The sequence below is a fragment of the Phalacrocorax aristotelis genome, chromosome 1 (assembly GCF_949628215.1).
Source record: "Phalacrocorax aristotelis chromosome 1, bGulAri2.1, whole genome shotgun sequence".
Taxonomy (NCBI): domain Eukaryota; kingdom Metazoa; phylum Chordata; class Aves; order Suliformes; family Phalacrocoracidae; genus Phalacrocorax; species Phalacrocorax aristotelis.
Genome location: NC_134276.1, coordinates 57948912 through 57969584, shown reverse-complemented (window position 1 = coordinate 57969584; position 20673 = coordinate 57948912). Strand labels below are relative to the sequence as shown.

Here is a 20673-nt window from a genome sequence, read left to right as displayed (position 1 = left end):
GGTCACATGAAATGACATCCATAGCACTGTCCTTAATCCTGACCTTCAGATATTTTCACACGGTGTTAAGACTGGCCAACCACCATAGTGAAAGGGATTTATTTCTTACTTATGGCATTCCTGTACTTTTGCAACATTTCCATGTATCATTCTTCTTTGTATTCATTCAGGCCTTTTCCTCTTGCCTTGCCAAGACTAATATCTCCAGAGGAATGCCTTTCCAGTTTCTTCCACCCTCCAGAACAGTGAAAGTGAACAAAGTCCCTGTGGCACTGATGCAGCCTTTTCATAAAAAGCTTGTCATCTCCCTTGTAGCAAAAATTTCAAAAAAAATGTGTTAAAGCTCTCCACCATGTAAAACTAACGTAAGGTTTTCCCATCTTGAGTATTTCCTGCCCAAAGAGTGACAGGCTCAAGTGTTACGTCCTTGTAAACGGTTATGCAAACAATTGTATAGGGCTTTTCTTGTCCATTTGGTGATTGCATGTGGCACAGGTGTATTGAGAATACATTTCACATATCCCAGCAGTTCACCTTTTTGAGCACTTCAGCTTTCTTGTGTGCAGGATGCATGTTTGATTCTTGGGTTTTCACAGAGATCTTAGGGTGGGCTCAACATTACGCAGGCCTCTTGTTTCTTGCACTAGTGACAAGTCCCATAGTTTTTGCTCAAGGGAGCAAATCAGTATCTGCACCCTGCTTCATTGCTTTCTGTATACAGCTGAGATACACATTTTCATATATATCTTTGTTGTCAGGGTTATAGTCAGGATAAAGCAGCACAAAGCCCCGGTGATCATAGTTTCTCCAGAGTATGAGTGTTGGTATCAGGACTTTCCTTGTTTCTTGATGAAGTCTTTATGATGTCTGTCTCAAATTGCAGCTCTGTTCACACAAAAATTAAAAATGACTACTTGATCAAAGGCTACTCCTCTACACCAAAATGCAAAAAAAAGGAAAGGCATATCAGGAATTAAAGTGGCTATTATTAGTAAATATAAGGGTTATGGAAAGTAACTAAGATATGGTTTGAAATGAAGACGTCTGCATTTAGGCACATCTAAATGGTATCTAAACTCCCATGATGACAATGAAGATGTGATCAATGGACATCAAAAACAATTTAGCTTGCTCAGTGGTTGTTTTGTGGGGCATGACTGTGTTGTCTAAACCTGAATTTCTGACGTCATTTGAGATGCTGCAGGCTATCCAAGATAGCCACACAGGTCTGACAGATGCATCCACTGGGATTTCCATTCCCTTCTGTCTGCCCTGTACTTTCCAGTCCAAGATGCCTTATGCTGAAACAAATTACATCTGTGTTCTTGGTCAGCTGAATCACTCCATGATTCCATGACTGTATTAAATACCTTAACTATAAGAGGATCTTAGGCACCTATCACACTAAGCTTAAATTTCATATTACATCCTACCTGTACTCTAAAGGCTACAGGCCTTTAGACAGCTAAAAGCTAAAATCTATTGAATAAAAGTAGGGAAACTTCCTGAACACTGCTGCTAGAGCACAATAAATTGGCGTGTGCGTTCTTGAACTGCAGTACATTCATCTAGCAGCAGGAGAGATATGGTCTCATGCTGTGTGTAACTGGATGATTCCCTCTCAAGATAATGAAAGTTGAATAGGAAATGCAACGGGAGGAAATAAAGGTATTAGAAGTTGAAAGACGTGATGATTTAGGTGTAATGAATTGATACCTAACTAAGAAATAGACAAAGAACTGCTATAGATAAAAGAAAAAATAAAATCTCATTAAACACAACTCACAACTTTCAGTGCAATAATTTGCTGACACTTTAGCAAGAAAATACTATATGAGTATTATCAGCATTAAATTGTAGTCTTGGGTGCCTCAGTACTCCTTCCATCAAAGTTGTTACGGCAAATGGATGCTCTTCTGAACAATCAAATGCCTAGCATTAAAATTGTCTGACAACTCTCAGCTCTGATTCAGCTCAGTTGTTCTCCTACTGCGGTGCTGAAGGATTTGAAAAACTTATAGACTCCCGTTTCAATACTCAGTGGCTGATAATTTTTTCATCATTCTTGCATTCATTTTAGTTAGTATTAGGATTTTTATGACCTACATCAGCCAGTTGCAGTCTTTTTCAGTATCGGTGTTTACATGAGTATCTGGGCTTACAGGAGTTACCGGAAAGCTTTCAGCAGTGGTAAGAGATCTCTTATCCTAAATGCTGATTTCAGTGCTTTAAGGAGAGGGCCTGTTGTAGCTGACCTCACAAGATCTGTGCAAGAGCCCTGAAGGATGCTGGTGAGAATTCTTGAGGCTGTAATCCTCTTTATATTTATTGTGTGCTCCTTGAGTCCAGTGGCACAGATTTTTCTGCGGTCACAGTACTTTGTGGCACAACGCTGGTATTAAAATTGTAATTCAAGTTGGATTTGCTAATTACAGAAAAATTCCAGGTATACCTAGGACTTTGAGTACTTCTCTGCCTGGTGCAGTGAAGTCTCATCACTGTATGCCTGGCTGTTTAATTTTGTGCCATCTGCCTGTTTTGGTTGTGTCTCAGGATCAAACTCTGTGTAGGTAAAATCATCAGAAATTTCACCTGCTGCAAAGGCACTTGGCGTTGTCAGGCATCGATGAATTTGGGCTGCTTCGAAGGGATGTGCAGAGTGAGGCCTTGGGAGGGCGTGTAATTCTGTGTGAAGCTGTGGTAGGAAAAACGTAGATGTCAGATGCCAGCCGCTACTTCTAGTTTTTGTTTTAATGGTTGCATGAGGTTTAACAGAGTAATCCAAAAGAGCAGTTAGTAATAAAGAAGATGGAAGTCATTCCTCTTCCATACCAAGTTTTGGGACATATATTAAAAAAAAAAAGATCTGTACTTTATATGAGTATATGATTGGGAATGAATTGAGTTTTGTAGATTATGAAAGTAATTAAATGATCTCTTTTTTTTTTTCCTTATCTGACCACAGGAAACTTACTGCCATGTATTTATGCTTTTGATTTTTGAAAGCCCACTAACATCCATTTTTTAGGTGCCTACTAAAGTTTTCATGAAATTTAAAAAATTTTAAAAAAATAGTGCTTCTGGCTGTTTCTTAGCAATAGTGGGCTGCAGCCCCTCCCAAATCCACAATATTCTTCATGTTATGTCTCAGTTTGAATATGTGTATTTAGATACTTTATAACAAGCATAAATAATTATATTACTCTTTTGTAAATCTGCATACAGAAAAGCAACGAAAGCACTTTAAAGTTCAGGTTACACCATTAGAATAATTTAAATTTACAAATTTCAAAAGATGTTTTTCAAGGTCAAGGACGTGTTTTGGACTTCCATAAAAATTCTTTCTGTGTTAGGCTTATCACAGCCGTGTTTTTCCTTCGTGGAGAGCTCTGTCTTTCTTATGCTGATATTGGACGCCATTACATATTTCCATTCTGCTTTGGGTTGTGAAAATGTTTATATAGACTAAGGAATATGGTACCTTGTTGATGAATTATAAGTAACACGCGCATTTGTTGGATTACAAGGAGCTTCAAGTAAACTGTTTTCTCATTTATTGTGGGGTTGCACTTGTAATGCCACAAACCAGTTAGGTTTGAGTTTACTTACATTTAACTGTGTGAAAGTAACCACACTACTTTGAAGAAATAATATAGCTCTCAGTGTTTTTCCATTTTTCTCTCATTTGTTCAGTGACAGGCATATAAGTGGAGTAATACAGGCAGCCTGAGTTGCTTGCTCTAAGTGTGCTTTTTTTCATAGTGTGGGTTTTTTGTTCACACTTATTTTGTTCAGCAAGCGGGAGCTAAATGGGGAGAAAATATATCTTTCTCAGCTTGCTTTTTTTTTGCATATTTTTCTTGCTTTCCATTCTTCTGTTGGGAATTAAGACAGATCTGGAAATCTGACTGCTCCTTATGGGGTGAGTGCGAATAAACTACTGCTGTTGCTCCTGTTACTTATCTTGCTACAGCCACCATAGATTGAACAGTGTGGTGCCTCACAGCTCTCTGAAATAAAATATGGCACACTTTACTCCCTAAATACTTCCTCTTGTATTCATTTGTTGGAGATTTTTTTCTTCTTTGCAAAGCAAGGATATGATATGCTATCCCTTTCTCACCCAAGTTTTTTCCAAGGTCTGTCTGTTAGATGAGATTGTATGTTTCTAGTCTGTCTTTCCTAATTCCCTGAAACAACTGCGACTACACATTTTTTGGAATTGTGGAAGTTATTAAGCAATTAAGAAAGCTAGTTTCAAGTGGAGGTCTGAAGGACACACATAAGGTCTCCCATTGTTGAATGAATATGTAGGAGTAATTTTTCAAAACCTTACAAGCCATATTTCTGTATGTGTGTGTACTTTCACTTCCTGTTGGAGGACACTGAGAACGTGTCCTTGTCTCTACCTTCTACAGGTAGGGTCACTGTAGGTTGTTTTGGGGGGAATTATCAGTTGTTTTCATTTGTAATTGTACACTGAAAGTGTGTTAAATAGCACTCATAAAAGTATGTTGTCAATATTTGTACCAACACCACTGAGCTAAAAGAAGAAATTGTTGAAGATATTTGATGTGTCTATTTTGCATAATTACTTAGTTTTTTATATATATATATGTTTATGTGTGTGTGTTAGTGTTGATATATACCTAAAAGAGTTAGCAGTACTTTTTACTTTTTAGCATTTTCATGAAACACTTGGAATCCAACCTGGAGAAGCACGTTTGTTTCTAAATGGGCTTCATATTGACCTGGATTTTCATGATCCTTTTAGGTAAGACGGTACATTTTGTTTGAAGGTTACAGAATTACTAAGAATACTGGAGAAGTGGTGCTCATGGTGATAGATGATCTCATCTGTCGCATTTTGGGGGGCAGGAAGTGCTCCAGTAGAGGGAATACTGGTTTACAGTGGTTTTGCTTTGAATATGAACCTTTTGTAAGTAGTTGAAAACAGCATTTTCTCTTGGAATATGTTTCCTAATTTGCTTACAATTTTACAACTCACCATGTAAAATTGATTTGGAAATGCAAGGAATTCAGCGTGTATGTATAAAAAGGCGGGGAAAGCACTTTATAAAAAGTAGGTTAAGTACTTTTACATCCCTATTTCTTAAAAATTAAAAAAAAATTGTGGGCATTACATTTAGATACACAACACCTTGGGTTATTTTTGGCATGCTGCGAGTCTGTGCCTGGCCACCTTTTATTATACATTCTGTTAATGGAGAACTAATATGCTTTTTGGTATAAGAAATCTTTTTCCAGTTTGCATAATTATACTATAATTACTTCAGGTGTGACTTGCCTCTTATATGCAAGCACTCATAAAGTGTAAACTTTTTCCCTTGTATTCTTCTGTATGTTGTCAGCAGCAGGACAGCTATGACTACTTCAAATTCATCTTTTGTGGCCTGCAAACTGTCAGTAAATCTACTGGTGCTATGGCTGAGTTTTTTTCATGTTCCTACGATTTGTCAGAGTCTACAGTTTTTTATTGACTATTTTATAACTAAAAATATTTTCTTTTCTCCTCCATGGAGATTCTCAAACTTTCTTGGGTTTAGTATTTACATTTGCAATTTTTACTTTGTTTTTTTCTCAGCCAGAATTTTGAGATGGAGTCACTTGCATCTTTCTTGGAAATGGTGCAAATATTAATAGTGCTTTGTAATGGTAGGGCTAGGTTTAATTTCAGTAGATTTTTAGAAGAAAACTTTCAGAATAGAGAAAACTAAAAATGAAGCAAGATAGAAATAAAGGCATTTGTAAAATCTTGCCTGCTGTGTTCTGCTGGTGAGTACGTTAGGTTTGTTTTCAATCTCATATTGAATTTTCAGATTGCAACAAATGTTCCAGAGTCCTGTTGGGCCTTCTGGGAAAGAGTCCTCTTTCAGAGGACTATGTTTCCTCCATGCTGTTTTCAGGGTTCTGCCATGATGCAGTCTTAGAGCTTGTCTTTGTCTCCATCACTTGCTTCCTGCTTCTCTACACACGTGCAAAGCTGCTTAGAGTACCCACTGCTTGGGTTTCTGCCTCGGCCAGGATAATGCAACAAGCAACCCTCGACTCTGCTGTCCTGCCATGTCTTGCTAAAGATGGATGAAATTCCTTCATATAAAATAAATGTGAATAAGAGTTGTATAATAATCTGTTTTAATTCTGTTTTGAAATAAGCCAGAGACATGTAGTGTTATTAATTGATTTTGTTTTAAATGTTTGACTGCAGGAGAAAATAAGAATTGTTTTTCATACTAAAAATAATCCCGACATTAGTAGCCTTTGAAATATTTTTTCTTTTTATGTTATAACAAGTGTTCTGTGTAGACATTATGCATTTTGTCTCCCTGAAAAAGTATCTTAGAGACTCTTAAACTGGAAGGGAAGGTAATGCATGGCCTTGATGAACTTGGAATCAAAGAGAAGATCCTCAGTAAATTTATGAGGTTGCATATACACCCTACAGATGACAGTTATGCGCTAGATATTCGACACTCTTCGATAACAGTAAGTAATTAAGCATTTATTTATTTAAATATTAAACATTTGATAATGCTATGTATGAGACAGCCTATCCTTTTTTTGTAGTGTAATTGAAATACTAGGCATAAGACAATAAGCAATTGAAAATATTTTGGATGGTAATATCTCTCCAATATATTTAAAAAGTAGCTTTCTTTAGCCTATACCTTATTTAAAAGTTTAGAATGTGGGATGTTTAAAAGGAAAGAGGAATGTATCTAAGAGTAGCTGCACACTCATAGCTATAGAATTTGACTTTACAGCAATTAATCTATCTACATAATACCTTCGTATTATGCAAGACTGCTAAATATACTTTACAAGTGTGAGAAGTGAATTGTGGACAACTTCAGTATTTTGTTTCCAATTGTCCAATGACTCTGCTTTTTTCCCTTCTTAAAAGTGTACACAGTTTTCATCACAAAGGTTATATGCCAGTGGAAAAGGCACTAAAATACTACTTTTCTTCACCTGAAAGAACCATATTTCACTCTTCTCTTTGCCAACTATAGACAGGATTGCACAGAAAACAGTAGAAGAATAAATTGGCCATATATTATTTAGTTATTTTGGTATATCTAAAGTGCTGCTGTGGGTTATAGATAAATACTGTATTTGTCTTACAAGATGGTTATGCTGTGTTAACAACATATCACACAGATATGCGTATAACCTTTATATTGTGAAAGTAGTTTCCACACTCGAAAAAAAGGTTTTATTCACATCCTGATAGAGTGTGACGGTCTTTTTTCTATTTTCTATCCATTATTGATCTTATTATGTATTGCAAATAAAAAAAACTGACCAGTTTGATTGAAAAGAAAAAAAAATGATTTTAGAAGCTATTTTCTGTTACTATTTCAAAAAGAAGATAAAATATTTTATTCTTTCCAGGCTTTCCATCTGTTTTAAAGTATCTTTATTTATACAAACATATTTTACTCAATGTTTAATATGTTTTTAAATGGATGCATTTTTCATTTTAGTGGGTTAATAATATAGAACAAGATGACAGCTATAGCACATGGCCTGCAAGCTATCAGGAACTGCTAAAACCCGCATTTCCTGGAGTTATACAGCAGATTAGACGCAATTTATATAATCTGGTAAGTTTGGATAACTCAATTTTTTTGCATAGTTTATATATTAATATGTGGACAGAAAATTTATTGAAAAAAGCACATGCTGTATTCACTGTAAGATAGGTTAGAATTTAATGTTTTCTATGTAGGTGTGCCAATAGTAGTGAAAAATCTTTTTGTCTAACGAGTCATATTGGTCTGATTTCCAGAAATGGACTTGGGCTCAGTTTTGTCAGGAGCTCTTCTGTTCCTTTCCATGCTACATATTCACTACTATCAATGAATTTTCTTCAGATTACACTACTGAGAGAAAGTAATGATAACTCTACTTGTTTTAGAGGTGGTGAACTGAGCTACAAAAAGATTTAAGGTACAAAGCATACTGTTGTGGTTTAACCCGGCAGGCAGCCAAACACCACACAGCCGTTCACTTGCTGCCCCCTCCCCCCTGCCCCGGTGGGATGGGGGGGGAAAAAAAAAGTAAAATTTGTGGGCTGAGATAAAGACATTTAATAGGAGAGAAAAGTAATGGAAAATAATAATAATGGTGAAAGAATATACAAAACAAGCGATGCACAATGCAGTTGTTCACCACCTGCTGACCAATGCCCAGCCAGTTCCTGAGCAGCAGTCATCCCCTCCCCCCCAGCCAACTCCCCCTAGTTTATATGCTGAGCACAACGTCCTATGGTATGGAATATCCCTTCGGCCAGTTTGGGTCAGCTGTCCTGGCTGTGCCCCCTCCCAGCTTCTTTTGCGCCTGGCAGAGCACAGGGACCTGAAAAGTCCTTGACTTAGTGTAAGCACTGCTTAGCAACAAGTAAAACATCAGTGTGTTATCAACATTGTTTTCCTACTAGATCCAAAACACAGCACTGTACCAGCTACTAAGAAGAAAATTAACTCTATCCCAGCCAAAACCAGGACACATACTAATTATTAATATCTTGTAGCCTAATTTTTCCTCTGTACATAGCATTCTGTATCACTTAGTAAGTTAAGGAAACAGCTGTTGCTGATTTAAATTGAAATTTAAATTACAAAAGGTATGAGTCATAGAATCATAACATTGTTAGGGTTGAAAGTGACGTGAAAGGTCATCCAAGGCTCCTGCAGTGAGCAGGAACATCATCAGCTAGACTAGGTTGCTCAAAGCCACGTCCAACCTGACCTTCAATGTTTCCAGGGATGGGGCATCCACAACTTCTCTGGGAGACCTGTTCCCCTGCAACACCTCCCTGTGTGAGGGTGTCCCACCACCCTCATTTCTTCAATTCCAATCTAAATCTACCCTCTTTTAGTTTAAAGCCATAACCCCTTGTTCTGTCACTACAGTGTCACCAGTGTGTCACTACTACTGGTAAAAAGTCTTTCTCCATCTTTCTTATAAGCCGCCTCTTCAGTACTGAAAGGCTGCAATAAGGTCTCCCCGCAGCCTTCTCTTCTCCAGGCTGAAAAACCCCAACTCTCTCAGCCTGTCCTCACAGGAGAGGTGCTCCAGCCCTCGGATCATTTTTGTGGCCTCCTCTGGACCCGCTCCAACAGGTCCATGTCTTTCCTCTGCTGAGGACCCCAGAGCTGGATGCAGCACTCCAGGTGGGGTCTCACCAGAGCAGAGCAGAGGGTCAGAATCACCTCCCTCGACCTGCTGGCCACGCTTCTTGTGATGCAGCCCAGGATACGGTTGGCTTTCTGGGCTTCAAGCACACATTGCCAGCTGATGTCCAGCTTTTCATCCACCAGTACCCCCAAATTCTTCTCTGCAGGGCTGCTCTCAATCCCTTCATCCCCCAGCCTGTATTGATATAGGGGGTTGCCATGACCCAGGTGCAGGACCCTGCACTTGGCGTTGTTGAACCTCATGAGGTTCACATGGGCCCACTTCTCAAGCTTGTCCAGGTCCCTCTGGATGGCATCCTGTCCCTCAGGCATGTCAACTGCTCTGCTCAGCTTGGTGTCATCTGCAAACTTGCTGAGGGTGTATTTGATCTCGCTGTCTATGTCACTGATAAAGATATTAAATGGTACTTGTCCTGGTACAGACTTTTGAGGGACACCACTCATTCCCAATCTCCATCCGGACATTGATCTGTTGACCACTACCCTCTGGATGCGACCATCCAGCCAGTTCCTCATCCACCCAACAGTCCACCCATGAAATCTATATCTCCTTAATTTAGAGAGAAGGATGTTGTGGGAGATTGTGTCAACGGCCTTACAGAAGTCCAGGCAGACAACATCCATAGCTCTTCCCTAGTCCACTCCAAGTGACACGAAGTATATAAAAAGAAAACTGAAATACAACTAATATGTTAGAAAAAAATGTATGTTTATAATGAAGCATATGATATGTATAGCATGAAGTCAATTTGCATTATGTATTCCAAGTTAAATATAGGCATATAACAGCTATATTATAGAAATCTACAACGTATCATTTAATTATAATGTGAGGGAAAGGGAGTGTTCAAAATTTTTAAAATTATTGTGCTGCATTTCAGCTACTGTAGCAAAATTACGATAAATCCTAAGGGGACTTGCAGTGCAGAGCTGAAAAAATAAGGTACCAATGTCATAATTAAATCTGCATAAGGATAATTTACCTATGCAGACAGATCCCCGTTTTAGATTCTGTGCATCCCTGAAATATCTGGTTTTACACTTGAAGCTACAATAAGTGAAAGAGTGAATACAAAGATATGTGAGGCAGGAGGGAAGAATTCTTTTTCAATGCTCCACTTTTTAATTAAAAAGTTTAAGTCAATATATTCTGTTTGTTTATTTTAGTTTGGTTTTCACAACAGAAGAGAGTTAGTTGAAAGAAGTAATAGAAAAATCAGCATTAGATCCTTCTTAATTATACCAAGTTCATTATTAAAACCAAAGTATTGGCACAGAATCTTTCAAAGGAGAGTAGTGATATCACTTGGTTTGAAGTTCAGTAAATGGTTAGATCTTGTTTTCAGTATTTGGTCCAAATCCATTAATTCTGAAATTATTTTCATTTATACTCTTAATGCTTTCCTACAATGAATGCTCTGGGAAATTAAAAACAGTTGGGGCATACAGCTCCTTTGGAAATTTCTGTTCTCTCAGATTTTATGTCTGAAAAAAAAATAAAAGAGACATCGAGAATAAATTATTACCTGTATAATATGTTTTCTCTTCTTAGGTACTTTTTGTTGATCCTGTCCAAGAAGATACAGGTGATTATATGAGACTGGCAGAATTATTTTATCATCATAATGTACCACTTAGGTAAGGAAAACTGAAAGTCTTGAAGAAAAGTCTTAAAAGAAGGTTGTTTCCTTTTTTTCTTCTTCATCTTCTCTTCTGCTAGGCAAAGATGTGAATTCAAAGGAAGTCCAGTGTAACAACATTCTAATAAGACACATTGATTACCCACTTGTTTTAAGTTTACTCAGATATTAAGCATTCTTAAGCAAATAGGTTGTAAGGGATAACATACCTGAGTGTGTGGAAAATTAACTGCAAAAGTCTGATAAATTATCTTGTCAAATAGTCCCACTGGATGTCCATGTGAAGTTGCGTTCTAAGGTAAATATTCTGTAAGTAAAACAGGATCTGAGGGCATTTTGGGGTTATTTTAGCTAAGGTTGCTTTCAGTGTAATAGTTCTAAAATATCTAATGTGAAGTGGCTACCCAGCTGAAGAGCTGACTTCCTAAATCAAGTCATTGAGTTATCACTTGTAAACATGAAGATTGTCTGAAACATGGGCTCAGCATTGCACGTTGTGATGTTCTTGTAGTAGCTGTCAGGTATCATGAGATCAGTAGGTCTCTCGTATTCTTGTAGCAGCTATGATGGAGCTGTATGCTTTGTGGAAATATTTGCAAGATGCACAGTGTTTTGTATAGCAGAAGCCAGCTTTGAGCCTGTGATACTCCGAGGCTGTGATTCCCTTGTTCTGTCTTACAATTTGCCTCTTTCTGATGGTTGAAACCTTGAAAATTATGCCAACTGACTGCTGCCTATAGAACATTATGCACTGTTGTCATATGTGTAGTCAGGAATAGGCAGCAGCTTATACATCTGTATTTCATAGATGGCTGCAATTGCGTAAGCCAGTTAGCACACTATTAAGTGTTTTGGGTTGCAGTTTGGCAACCAGAAACGTCCCTACATGTAGGTTAGCTAAACAATAAATGTAGAGGAGAACAAAGTTGAATAGCTGCCTCTGTAGGGGTTTTTCATGGAGCAGCTTTTTTTTGTCCACTGTTGGGTTTGTCCTGGGAGAAGTGACAGCTAATGGTAGAGGATTTAGCTGCAGACCTAGTATGAATATCATTAGCTGCACATATTCACGGTGTTTCAGGAATGTGTTCTGGAAAACTATGTGGTTGTTCCCTGAACTCTGCAACAGCAAAGTATTCACATCTCCGTTTCTGATTCATAAAAATATCTGGGTTTGGCCATCTTCCTATTCCTTTCTCCCATTGTAGAAGCAGGCTTGATGTTGAAATGCAGGTATGGAGAGGAGGGTATCTATTAATCTAAGAAAATTTATTGATAGCAGACAGTGGAAGCCTTGAAAATCCTTAGAAGGGTTCTGATGGCTTTGTACTCACAAAATTCCAGGTGACTGACAGAATCCACCTCTTCCATCTCTTAATGCAGGTGACTGTGTTAATGAATAGATATCTACTTCTTCTCTTGGGAATCTATGTTCTAGCTATGGGTGTACACATGGTCTGTCACTTGTGAATGGAAAATTTTCCTTTGAGATTTTCATACTCTGCTCCTTCTTACCTATTGCTTCTGACATGGCATGCAAGATGGAGCTTGCCTACTCTCTTTCCTTCCTTTCACTGCCAGAAACTGGCCTAGTGTTTTCCAGGTCAATTTGCCAGTCCCAAAGATCCTCAACAGAGGTACCTTTCTTGTCCTTTTCCTATACCAGCTAAAATGGAACTGACTAATGATCAGAAGTCCTTTCAAGTAGTGTAGTAGAGACCGGAAGGATCCTTATGTGTTATCAGCAGGGAATATAACTTCAAATATCTTCAGTTTTAACTCTCCTGGGTCTTCAGGCTGTAAAAGACTTTGTGCTTTAGTCATTGTGCAGCTACTTAAAGTCCGTTTGACCAATTGTCTCATTCCTCAAAGCCTTTGTTCCCTGGAGAAACAGGATCTTCACATCAATATCTTGGACTTCTGGGCTTTCTGGAGTGTCTCAAACCTTTCAGTGACATCCTCATGAGTTACATGTGCAAATGGTGATGCTTTATTTAATAAAAATGTTGTGTATTGACAATCAAGTGGCTGTAGGTTTGAATTTCCACTGCTATTGTAGAACACCAAATCTCTGTTACACGTCATGCTGTAAAGAGAGTATTGCCTGATCAGTCCAGGTATTTTTCATGGGAACAGTATCAAAATACCACCTCTAGTAGGATTTTCCTCAGGTTTTTTTTTCCTCTCAAGCCTCATAATTCTAGGGCTTTTTTCATGTAATGGAAATGTAGGGAATTGTAGTAGATGTGTTAAAATTGCTGTGAATGAGGAATGAATGGCAGTAGGAGGGTGGGGAAGCCCCAGAAGGTAAAAAAGGCAAGAAGGCGGCTAGTAAGAAGGGCAGGTGTTGATGACAGGGCATCAAGACCCCAGCATGCCTACAGGCAGCTACTCAAGACACTCATTTCAGGAAAAATAAAGACAGATTATGCTTAGACTGAAACAAAGACTCAAGGTTAAGAGGTGATAGCAGCAACACAATGTCATAACCTTTGATCAGATAAGCAAAGAAAGGGCTGTCAGTAAATCCTAATGACTCCCAGAAATCTTAATTACTGTCAGCTTTTTGTGCCTACATGCTGGACAGGTTACTTGAATGCAAACATCATCTTCTCTGTCGATATTGGAATGTATGTGAAACTGATATTGTATTAAAATATATGATCTCTTTTTTTTTGCTTGTTTGTTTATAGAATTGGATTTGTTTTCATTTTAAGTATGAAGGAAGAAATTGATGGAAATGAAGACGCTGGAATAGCTCTTTGGAGAACTTTTAATTACATTGCAGAGGAATCTGACACCTCTCAAGCCTTTACCTCGATGATTAATGTTAGTTTTTTCACAAGAAATCACCTCTTCTTTTTTTTAACTTATTACTTTTCTGTGTAGCTAGGTTTTTGCTACCTTGTGACAGCATGATACATTTGCATTTACTTTATATGGAAACAAAGTATTAAAAATATGTATAGCATTAACATGCTATAGAATGATGCGCAGAAATATTTTCCTCCTCTGGAAACCAGCTTGTTCTTGTCATTTTACCTATCTACAGGCTTTCTTCAAGAATGTAAAAAGGTAGATGCATACCTTACAGCTTTCTGTATATTCTAGTGAAAAATGATTCTGTATTATTTGCATTAACATGGCATGCCTGCCTTTGGGCTCTGTATCTCTTGGAGTACAGTAATTTTAATATTACTTTGGCAATTCTATAAGTTTTGAAAAACCCTTGGTTGTTCTCTAGCGCAGAAAGTTGAAACAGAGTAAAAGAAGTTCTTTTTTGGTCATGTTAGAGCTGTTCATGGGTGTAGAAAATATAGAAGTAGTCCAGGCTTGCAGCTTAATGAATGAGACAGATTTTCAGTGTGAGAGAACGCAGGTTCATGTAAAGACAGGCATTTCAGAGAAAAGAGATGAATGGAGGGAAATAAAGTGGGCAGTCTATGTGAAGGGTCTGCAGGCAAAATTATATCGGAGGATATGGTATTAATACATAACATTTTTTCTTTTTTTTTTTCTGTTAATCTGTTCAGTGCCTAGAAACTAATGTCATGGACAAACTCAGAGAGCTTAAATGAAAGGAATTGAAGTAACTAGAAATCCACAGGTGTTAGGAGCTGGCACACATGTGTGACTATTATCCAGATCAAAAAATACGAATTTACAGTGTGCTTTTTAAAATGTTGTGTTCCTCTGTTTACTTTGTTTCATAATATAAAAAAGGGGGGGGATGGTAAATACAATTAAAAGATAACAAAAATAAAATTGGTAAAATACAGGTTTGAGATATTCAGCGCTATAGAGAGAAATGTACTGTTCCTCCTTTGAAAAGAAATGGATTGCATAATTTTCACTTCAAATTTCTTTTGTGTGTTTGATGGAAGTAATAAAATCTTATGCTATGAAATAAAATAGCATTGCTAAGGAAAAATTGTCACTGTAGGAGAATGTATCACTGACTAACTCAGGCTTGGATTCATCCCATATAGACTCAGGTAGCTACCTGGGGTTAGGTAGTTTATAATAAGAATTTAGATTCCTTCTGTAATCAGTGGAGAGAAATAACCTTTCACATTCAGCTCACCTAAGTGTATTTGCTTTGCTGCTTCAGATTTAGATTAAAGGTATAATAATAGATTAATCAGAACATTGGTCTGATGAAAAATTGTGCATATATGTGATGGTGATAATTACTAAAGCAGTATAAAACCTGCAAAATAACAATAAAAGAAATATAAAAGTATAGCAATATAAAAAATTACTACAGCACTATAAAAAGGTGATATTTATTGCTTATTTACTTCTATTAAATTATGATTGAAAATTGATTACACTTATTTCTTTCTGTTATCATTTTTACAGATGTACCATGAGGTGAGAGATGGGAATGTTCTAACAGTAAATCATGTGAAAGATGTTCTTAGAAGCGAATACCCTCATGCTGATGTTCAAAGTATACTAGGGGTTCATTCTGAATACGATGAAGGGAGGAAGGTATGTGGAGAGCAAAGTAGTAAGAAATATTGTAGAACACAATTTATTGTGTTTGCGAAGCTGAAAGATGATTAAATACGTGTAAATGATGATTAAATGTATGTAAATACAGATGATTAAATGCATGTAGATACAGTATCTTTGAGTTAAATTTTTTTCAGGCATTATCAGAAATGTTGAAAGGGTGTCTGCATTACTATTCTCTCTATTAAGATTTGCTATTGCCTGCTGCTTTCAGAAGGAGCACTATTTTTTTTTCTAGTAAGCATGTCAAGGGTTGTCTCTCGCTTTGCAGATATTGTTTACCTGTGTCTTCCTGATGAGAAGCCGAAGCCTGTCTTCTAGGCAAATCATTGTTTCCTTTAACTGTGCTTTTTGGTTATGATTTCCTTTGGGAAAGACAGCTATGGATTTTGATTTAAAGGCTATAGAGAAGACATTTTTATAACTGATTACGTAGACAACTTTCTGCTAAAACATATACAAAAATAACGTTTTCCTTCATGTGTCTTTAGCCATGCCATCTATACAATCTTGTGTTTCTGACACATGCCATCTATTTTATTTATTTCCTTTTAAAATTCATTACATAACATATATTATGTTCCTTTAAAAAGAAGCATCCGGGAAACCAGGAAACAAAGGTGCTGTTTGCCTTGTGCTGCTTGTTCCTCGCTGAGTCGCGTGGAGGCTTTGTATAGAAAGGCAGTTTGAATCTGCCCTGGAAACAGCTGGATACGCTTAGGGGAGGAAAGCTTCCCACAGAGAATATTAAGGAAAGAAATACAGATGGAGCCCCTCCAAACCTCCGGTATGAGCAGGGACCGTGAGGCTGCGGTGAAGATCAGGGAGGAGACAGTGGGGTGACAGAAAGATGGGCACATAGATACTGCCATAGAGTTTGTAGCTATCCAGAAAGTGACACACTGAAAGAAAACATGAAAAGATGCAGAATAGGAAAGGGGAATTACTTACAGTACATTTTTATTCCTATTTGTCTCACTGAATTTTCTCTGTTTGGGAGAAATTAGCCTGTTCTGCTTTCTTATCAAATAAAGCTTGGCTTCTGAACATAAAAGCCTTCTGAGGGTTTTGGGGGTGCTGTCTTTGGGGAAAAGGTCTAGGTCGATTCACCTCAAACTGTGACTGTCTCAATGTTCTCCAATGTTATTTACTTAATATTTTTTGCTAAGAATATTAAGCAAAATAAAATAATATTCCTCAGCAAAACGATAAAGCAAAAGTTTAAAGCCCAATATAGAGATCTATCATTTTTGTTGTCATCCTATTTGAGAAGTGAGTCCCATGCGTCTTGTTTGGTTTCCAAATATTTCCTGTTTTGTCCCTGCTACTCCAGAAGGTATGACAGTGAATAGTGCTTGGAGACTAGAGTTCATTGTCTCTTGATATTCGTTTTATTTTTTTGCTACAGTCAGCCACAGTCTATTTAATCCTGTGATATTTCTGATATGATCAGGCAGGAGCAACCTTTTATAAAAAGACCGGCCTGGGTCCATTGCCTCAAGCTCTGTTTAATGGTGTGCCCTTTAACAGAGAAGAGATGGATGCTGCAGAGTTAGAGACAGTAATTCTTCAGAGGATTATTGATGCCACCGGGTTCTTCCAGAGGGCAGTGTTCATGGTATGTTTAACATTTCTGAATGAACGCAAGATGAAATATTTGGCAGTGGATTGTTTGAGTCATGCTTATATATTAAATTTTTTATAAAGAGATGGCTTGAAATTAATAATATGACAACTTAAATTACATTGTTACGTCAATTTGTGGTCATGGTTTTGAAACAGTATATTTAGATTATACAAGATTGAAATATCAGCGAAGCGTAGAGTAATCATATGGAATTTTTCAACCAGCAACTGAGAATGTACTGCAGTTTCTCATTGAAAAATGTGTATCTGATATTTTGAAATAAAATCTGTGTGATATTTATATATTTTTGACTTGACATTGTCCGTAACTTTGTGTCTGTAGAAGCTTTAAGCTCAGTTTATAGATTGTACAAATACTTGGTCTTTGTTTTGAAACTACAGAAGTACCGATTTCATTTTTTTCTCTTACTAAAGGGTTTGTTAAACGATAATATAAATGCAATGGATTTTCTTATGGATCAGCACAATGTAATTTCCCGTATAAACCCCACTATTCTTGGAGCAGAAAGAAGATACATACATTTCAGATCCACATCTGGTAAATAGTTTTCTTGGATTGGCCGTTGTTATGGTTTTCCTTTTTTTAAAATCTAACTTGTTGTATTTTACATTTTGCAGTTCCATTTGATGTAGAAGACTTCTCTACTTTCTCCTTTTTGGACTCGCAAGATAAAAGTGCTGTAATTTCAGACAACATGAAGTATTTAACAAAAAAGGGTATATTAATTTTGTATATGGGTTTTTAATATATATATATATACACACACACACACATATATATGAGGGTATTACAAATTGCCAGTAAAACATCCCAAGTACATACACCAAGGATCCCATGTAAATAAGTAAATTTCCCACTATCCCAGTATCTTCTTTCAGGAGCCAGATCATATCCTAGTATTATTATTTATAAGTAAGTAAATAAATAAATATAACAACAGGATTTTGTAGTTTTGAAATTGGATGGATGTCATGGCTAGTTGTTTTTTGTTTTACAGACATGAAGTTAAAAAGTTTTGTAAGACTTTTGCAGCTTCGAAAACAGACTCATTTTTCATACTGACATAGTTTTACTTGAGAATATTAAAAAGAGTGTATTCAGTTATTTGCAGCATTATCAAGTCAAGACTTTGTAGTCTTTTTAATATCTATATCAAAATTAGGCATTTCTGCAGTTAAAGAGGGAATTGATTTTCTTTCTTACTTGTTACCATTCAGTATCTCTTTATTATTTTTCCTCTAGTTGATTATTTAATTTTGGTATCTGAAGCTTTGTCTTTCTATAGAAAAGAAAGAAATACATATATTCTGATGGGTTGTCATTCATTATACATTTTATCTTACTAAAACTCATGCTTTTTTGTAAACTTTTTTTAATGTAAAATATTCTTATTGCATATGCAAGTACTTTCCCTCTGAGTTAGAAGAAATTATAGTCACAACAGTGGGGTATAACACTGCATTGAATTTTGCATTAGTGTGTACCTTGTTGACATCTAGGAGTACATAGTTAAAATCTGCTCATTTAAATCAGTCCATCAAGGAACAGAACGATCCTGTTAGCAAAGTGAAATTCTTTCAGTAATTATTATGTGGTGTTAACGTACTTTTAACTTATTCCATTATGAGGAAGAAATGCTATACACTTATATTTCTTTAGAATAAAATTATTTGACTGTATTTGATTCTCTGTCTACAAACACAGGGACATCCTAGCTAGCTGTCAAATGATGACTGGCTTTCAATCTGTAGGCTCATTTCTAAGATTTGGATCTCCTGTGTAAAACCCATAACCTTTAAGATGGAATCTACATTTCAAATCTGTGTCCCCAGTGGGTTTCTCTAGACCCCAACAATGCTTAATAGTAACTTCTTCCTAGAATCTCACCCAGAACCTTGTAAAATTTTCGTCTAAATATTACTTTTAGGGGATATATGACATACCTGAGTAGGCTGATATTCTTCTGCAGATAGTTTTGCAGAATTTTTCATCTACCATTGCTCTCCTATGAAGAATAAAGAACAGAAAGCTATAGACCAGGAAAAAAGGAAATTTTCTGCATATACACCTATACCGTAGCTTACTTTCTTGGGGTTGTGTTTGGTCTATTCCTGTTTGTGTCCAGAAATGGGAAGTTTTGTCCTGCCTTTGGTTGAAGGACTCTCCCTTTGCTGCAAGGGAAAGTGAATGGCCTAACTCAGGCATTCTTGTAACTACTTAATTCTTTTCATTTCTGGCTGTATGACCAGCCTCCATCAAATGGTCACAAGAAACCTCTAATAAAACAGGTCTTGTTAATTTGAGCTAGCTTATTAGTTAGGGCCATCTTGTTTCAGAGGTACAACAATAGATTGGTTATTTTAGTGGCTTTCTCATATTATCATGGTAAAGTACCTCTTAAGAATTTTATTTCAATTCAGAGGGCAAGAGATTCTCACGTAGCAAAGAATAGTCTTACAGTTGAGGTCAACAGTCAAATATACACATAAACTTAAAAATCTCAAACAGAATTAATTCATTATTTGTTACTTGTGAGAAGATTCTTCAGAACGTAAAGCAGGATTATCTTTAATTTTCAGATGAGGATGCATTATATGCTGTTACTATCTGGATTATTGCTGATTTTGATAAGCCCGCTGGGAGACAGCTGCTTTCTAATGCTTTGAAACACCTGGTGAGTTTCTAGCAGTTTTTATTAAAATAATTATTATGAATATGTTCTTAACCACACTGTGCACATGCAAAAATTATACTCTTAAATAAAGGTGTAACAATATTTTTTTTGTGGGTAAGGCGCAGACTTATGAGACTGTGCTTCTGTTTTGCTCTATTCTCCTGCAGCACTGGCATCTTACAGGCCTGTAAAGGATCATTTGATTCACAGGCTCCTGATGCAGGAGACAAACTATGACACTGCGCATTAAAAGGGTGAATTTCTTCCCAGTTACAGGCTTTCTCCCATGAGGTAACCTAGCATGTTACCTGCACCAGGGAAGTTAGAGTAATGCCTGTTCGTGGGAACCATTGTGCAGTGTTCTCCAGTATCGTATGGCATAACTGTGGCCATGAAGTGACCATTTTTTCATGTACTGTTTGTATGCTTCTGAGGCAGATTACATTTTTTTCTATTATTATTTTAATATGCTAGGAGGATCATCTTATTTTTCAGTTCTTCAGTATTAATAATAGAATTTAACGTATACAAATAAATGTCATGTCAATATAAGTGACAAAAAGCTTCAGTTGTGGGGAGTTTAGAAGAGTAATTAGGCTGAAATTGGGAGAACATTTAGATGTAATAATCAGGAATTAAATAGGAACCATCCTAAGGGAATTATAAAATCAGTATGTTGCAGAGAGCATGTGGTACCAAATATGTCCTAAAAAGATGCTTAAAAAACTGCAAAAAGGGATATGCAGTACAAGTCCTTGTTACAGGAAAAATGTTTCATTTATCTGACTGCTAGATCTGTGACCCAAGCTTGACAGATACCACTGTAGTTTCACTGTTTTTCCCCCTTCAGTGCGGAAAATATACCATAGCTCCCAACTCTAGGAAGGGAGAACTGTCTGGGCAAGTCCCTATGTGCTAGTGAGGATAATGTAGGAAAAGCATTAGAAAAAGCTGTTCTGAACAAGTTTTGTT

At 36.8% G+C, this 20673-nt stretch overlaps 1 protein-coding gene across 1 annotated transcript in view; it reads left to right on the top strand.

The window, feature by feature from the left end:
• UGGT2 (UDP-glucose glycoprotein glucosyltransferase 2) overlaps nucleotides 1–20673 on the top strand; it is a 94886-nt gene that overhangs the window by 30461 nt on the left and 43752 nt on the right. Inside the window, exons 11-20 of the mRNA XM_075089734.1 lie at nucleotides 4683–4774; nucleotides 6357–6507; nucleotides 7509–7628; nucleotides 10777–10862; nucleotides 13555–13690; nucleotides 15224–15355; nucleotides 16833–16997; nucleotides 17441–17564; nucleotides 17645–17743; nucleotides 19607–19701. Of these exons, the coding sequence (XP_074945835.1) occupies nucleotides 4683–4774; nucleotides 6357–6507; nucleotides 7509–7628; nucleotides 10777–10862; nucleotides 13555–13690; nucleotides 15224–15355; nucleotides 16833–16997; nucleotides 17441–17564; nucleotides 17645–17743; nucleotides 19607–19701 (1200 nt within the window). The remainder of the gene's footprint in view (nucleotides 1–4682; nucleotides 4775–6356; nucleotides 6508–7508; nucleotides 7629–10776; nucleotides 10863–13554; nucleotides 13691–15223; nucleotides 15356–16832; nucleotides 16998–17440; nucleotides 17565–17644; nucleotides 17744–19606; nucleotides 19702–20673) is intronic.